We start from the raw sequence: 5,119 nt of genomic DNA on the forward strand, positions 1-5,119 counted from the left end.
CCACTTTGAGACACTTCTTGAGACGGCAGTACTGACACTGGTTCCGGTGGTGCTGGTCGATGGGACAGTTGCGGGTGGCCCGACACGTGTAGCTGAGGTTCCGACGCACCGAGCGCTTGAAGAAGCTCTTGCAGCCCTCGCAGGTAAACTGTCCGTAGTGTTTCCCGCTCGACTTGTCGCTGCACACGACGCATTCGATGTGCTGCACCGGCGTTTTGTCGCCCGGTGCCGACGAAGCGGTCGAAGACGCCGACGAGGACGAAGAAGCCGACGACGGTGCCGACAGTGCACCCGAGCTCCCTTGGTTGGCACCGGTGCTCGCAGCACTGGGCACGGGTTGGGCGATGGGGGCCGCCGATCCAGGCGCTGGACTATCGTTGTGCGGGTCTCTCCATGTCGCGCTAACCACCATTGCCATAGCGAGGCGGCCGTGACGCAGGGAGGGTATCCAAGCGGAGGGGGTGAGGGGAGGAGGAGGAGGGGTGAGACGGGGCGTCGCAAAGGGCAAGTGTAAGAAAAAAGAAGAAGAAGAAGAAAAGGTCGCTCAGGCTCTCAATTGAGAAACGGGTGAGCTTCGAGTATAGGTGTTTGATGATTGGGGTCCTCGGTGGGACCTGGGATGTGGATGGGCGGGTCCCGGACCTGGCGAGGCGAGAGGTCGCCAATGAGGGTCGTTCGAGGTCACTCGAGGCGGCAGTGTCTGCTGCAGTCAGGGCCTACTGGCGTCATCGGGCCAGGGCTCAGCCGCTCGAGGCCGTGTTGCCATCCAGAACACACTTCAGGAATGGAGGCTGGAAGACTATATGAGGAGGGGGAGGAGAAGGAGGAGGAGGAGGAAGAATCAGATGAGAAGAAAGAGGGGAGGGGAGGGGAAGTGATATGGAGGAGAACAACAGTGGCGTAGGCATTAAAAAGTTCAGCCAAAGCTTTCCTGCTATCCCCTTGAACTCCAAAACAACAAGGATCGGGTTGGAAAGGATCGGGTTGGAAAGGATCGGGGTGGGGGTGAAGACAATTAAACAAACAGAGATAATCAAGGGGACGCACCTCGTGATGCCACAGTCAACCTTCCATGTCGCCTGCGCGCGGGAAAAAAACAAAAACAATAATATAGAGGAGGTAACTGCAGTGTAAAGATGACCGCGAAGATGAACTCAACAGAGGGAGACACTGAAGATACGTACGGACAGCACGACGCGCCGTGTAGGAGAGAAAGAACGGATGGACAGATACAGGGAAGGACAAAAGGAACAGACAAACTGGGTGAACGCGAGCCGAGGGTCCCACGCTGAAGACGAAGGCGGCACACAGGGCGCGGGGTCCCGCTCCGGTGTGAGCTGCCGTGCGGACTAATTCTTTCTTAAAAGAGGGGAGGGCTGGGGGCAGGGGCCGTGCGGCCTCGCGCTGCCTCCGTGAGCGGTGCCCTCTGACCCCGCTTTGGAAAAGCCGCGCGTTGTCACGGTAACGCTCCCCCTGTATAAGGTGCACCACTGCGCGCGGCAAATGGGTCAGAGGGCGGTGTGAGTGCCAAGCTAAGGGTGGGGCCCGAGCCGAGGTGGCCGTCGGTGGGAGCCGGGGAAGAATGGATCGAGACGAGGCGGTTTGGCCTATAAGATCTGGAACGTGGCCCCTTCGTCTTTACGGGCTATCCCCTCGAAAGGCCGCCAAATTTGTCCCGCTTTCCCTTCTCCTCTGTATTTCTCGTCATGGAAAAGAGCTGTGTTTGGGACGGAAGATCCTTCCCGCCCTTTGCGACCGCCATTGGCTGTGCCCCGGGAGGCCAGAGCGAAGGGGGCGTCCCAAGGAGCCCTTGCACCGATATCTCCGTCCGTGATGTTAAAGTAGCCCCGATATCAGCACTTATCCATACGTAAGAGGTCTCGATCCTAAAAGCAGACGTCACACCGCTCTCATCAGGATGACGTCACAAATTAGGCGTAAAGCGGAGATTTAATTTCAAAAAATACTCACGGCCTCCTCCCCCACCACAGGTTTGGGACATATTAGGAGAACTTTCATTTTCAAACAAACACTCGGCGAGCGCTGCGGGTCTCCAGAGCCAACGTCTCCCCTCCTCCGGGCACCATTTGATCTCCGCTTTGCCCCCCACAGCTCATGTGCCTTGGAGCGTTAAGGCACGAACCCCACCACCACCACTACCCTACCCACAACGTTTGAGCTGTGCGATGTGTGACCAATCGCAAAGTTCAGTTGACAATATTGATTCGAAAAACGTTTCTTCGCTTGAAGGTCAAACAGCAATTCCTATATTTTAGCCATTTATCATGGAATGTATCTGGCACAGGGATGACTTCCAAGACACCTTCATGGAGAGATAACGCAACAGAAGGAAGAAGGGAAGTATGGTCCTCCGATCATGGCCCGAAACATCCTCTTCGGTCATCATCGATCCGAGACAACTCAGCGATTCATTCCAAACTACCAAGGGAGCTACTCTAATCATTTTATAGCATTTCATATGGATAGAAACGCATCCACATCGGTTGCCAATCGACGTCATTTTGAAAAACCCCTTTCGCGCTCTGATGTAATCCTGCAAACGGGTCAAACGGAGAGAAGAGGCAAAATATTTCTCGCACAACATATTATATTGTCGTGTATACTTTCGGATGTTATAACTCTTTTTGTTCTTCGACGCCAGCTCGTTTAACGGAGATCTATCCATATATGTTATAGGCTAATGTTGTCTGTCTGTCTGTCTGTCTGTCTGTCTGTCTATACCGCCCTGAAACTCGGAAATGCTCCTCGGGGAGAAAAAAAAAATTAAGTAAAAGTTTATTCAAATGAATCCAAACCTCCAGGAAAATTGCAAAAAAAGTTCAGAATAAAAAAATTAACCCGGGCGGTGTATAAGCAACAGACCAATGCCTCAATCACTCCCAAAAAAAATTTCTTTCCAGTTAACAAAAATATACCCTCCCATTTTTAGCTCTTTCAACCAGCGCAAGAATAAAACGTTTCCCGTTTTAAGCTTCTACAAGTACAACAGCGGGTCCTGTCTTATTTATTGATATAGTTGACTGAGGATTTGAATTAATTCCACTGTGAATACACCTCACGGGACTTGAATAGGTGAAACCTATAGTACATGCTCGTGTAAGACCTGCAGGTCTTCAGCAGAGCACTTGCACACAGTATAATGAATGAATGAATGATTGAATAAATGAAACAAGACTTCTGTCGAGAAAATGAACATCAAAAAACAGGTGATGAACCTTTGAACTTCCACTTCAGTGTGGTGTGCGTCATTAAGCGTTCTAATAAATAGATATTTTTAATTTGGGGAGGGGGTGACCACTATTTACATGTGTGTATCTGTATGTATGTGTGGGTGTGTGTGTATATGTGTGTGTGTGTCTGGATGTGCAGGTGTGTGTGTGTGTTTGTGTGTATATATGTGTGGGTGTGTGTATATATATATGTGTGTGTGTGTGTGTGTGTGTGTGTGTGTGTGTGTGTGTGTGTGTGTGTGTGTGTGTGTGTGTAAGAGAGAGAGAGAGAGAGAGAAGAGACAAGAGACAGACAGAGACAGACAGAGACGTGAAAAAGTAAGTACACCCCATGTAAAGTTTTGACTTTTTCAACATACAGCTATTTGATCTTCATTTCAACAATATTGATAGATAAAGGTGATATAATATAACAAATATCATGAAACATTTACATTTTGTAGTCCATTGTATAATTTAAATAAACATAAATGCAAATTTCGCATGTGGAAAAAGTAAGTACACCCTGGCATTTATCACTACTTCAAATACCTAAAATTAGAATCAGGTGCACCAGCTCAGGTGCAAATGATTAGAACATCGTCAGAGAGGATCTTGGAGGAACCTGTCTTATTTAAACCTCAGACATTTCGTTTGGTTTGCTCTTTGTTGTTGAAGTGTGTGGCGTCACCATGCCTCGATCAAAAGAGCTCTCTGAGGCCTTCAGAAAGAAGGTTATAGATGCCTACGAGTCTGGGAAGGGATTTAAAAAGATCTCCAAACAATTTGAAATCAATCATTCGACTGTCCGGAAGATCATCTACAAGTGGAGAAGATTCCAAACAACTGCCAACTTGTTCAGGCCAGGCCGCGCCGCCCCAGCAAGTTCAGCCTTATTCAAGTTCAGCAAGTTCAGCAGACCGCAAAATGCTGAAAGAAGTCTCTAAGAACCCCAGAATGTCATCACGGGACCTACAGGTAGCTCTTGCCACTGTTGATGTCAAAGTGCACGAGTCTACCATTAGAAAGAGGCTGCACAAATTTGATATACATGGGAGGTGTGCCAGGAGGAAACCTTTGCTGTCCAGAAAGAACATCAGGGCAAGACTAAAGTTTGCCAATGAACACCGAGGCAAAGACCAGCACTTCTGGAACAACGTGCTCTGGACAGATGAGTCAAAGGTAGAGCTATTTGGCCACAGTACCAGAAGACATGTTTGGCGAAAACCAAAGACAGCATTTGACCACAAGAACCTGATACCAACTGTAAAGCATGGTGGTGGAATTATTATGGTTTGGGGCAGCTTTGCTGCATCAAGGCCTGGGCAGCTCACCATCATAGAATCCACTATGAATTCTTCATTGTACCAGAGGGTGCTTGAGGATAATGTGAGGCCATCTGTCGGAGAGCTGAAGCTCAACCGAAGGTGGACCTTGCAACATGAGAATGACCCTAAACATACCAGTAAATCCACCAAGGAATGGATGAAAAGAAAGAAATGGAGGGTTCTGGAATGGCCAAGTCAAAGCCCGGATCTAAATCCCATCAAGATGTTGTGGGGGGATTTGAAACGAGCTGTGCATGCAAGAAACCCCTCAACCATAGCACAGCTGAAAGAATTCTGCATGGACGAGTGGGCAAAAATTTCTCCCAGTCGATGTGAGAGACTCGTAGACAGTTGTAAGAAATGCCTACTTGAGGTTGTTTCTGCCAAAGGGGGCAATACCACATATTAGAGCCAAGGGTGTACTTACTTTTTCCACATGCGAAATTTGCATTTATATTTATTTAAATTATACAATTAAAAAAAAAAAAAAAAAAAACACCTTTAGAGGCCATTTTTCCCCGCAAAGCGGGGGTTGGCCTTTTTCGGGAACCGTGGTTGTTG

General features: G+C 48.5%; 1 protein-coding gene across 5 annotated transcripts in view; it reads right to left on the reverse strand.

Moving 5' to 3' along the window:
- The window catches only part of LOC137429724 (COUP transcription factor 1), a 45,308-nt gene extending 43,650 nt beyond the window's left edge, over window positions 1–1,658 (reverse strand). For 4 of the 5 annotated variants that reach the window (XM_068119908.2, XM_068119910.2, XM_068119904.2 and 1 more), the window contains exons 1-2: window positions 1,048–1,658; window positions 1–799 (exon numbers count right to left, since the gene is read on the reverse strand). The exon at window positions 1–799 is cut by the window's left edge. In XM_068119908.2, the coding sequence (XP_067976009.2) occupies window positions 1–418 (418 nt within the window). In that variant the 5' untranslated portion in view covers window positions 419–799; window positions 1,048–1,658. The remainder of the gene's footprint in view (window positions 800–1,047) is intronic. The other variant, XM_068119905.2, reaches the window with a different exon arrangement.
- Window positions 1,659–5,119: the final 3,461 nt, after the last annotated feature.

Source organism: Myxine glutinosa, chromosome 6 (assembly GCF_964187855.1).
Source record: "Myxine glutinosa chromosome 6, kmMyxGlut1.1, whole genome shotgun sequence".
Classification (NCBI taxonomy): Eukaryota; Metazoa; Chordata; class Myxini; order Myxiniformes; family Myxinidae; genus Myxine; species Myxine glutinosa.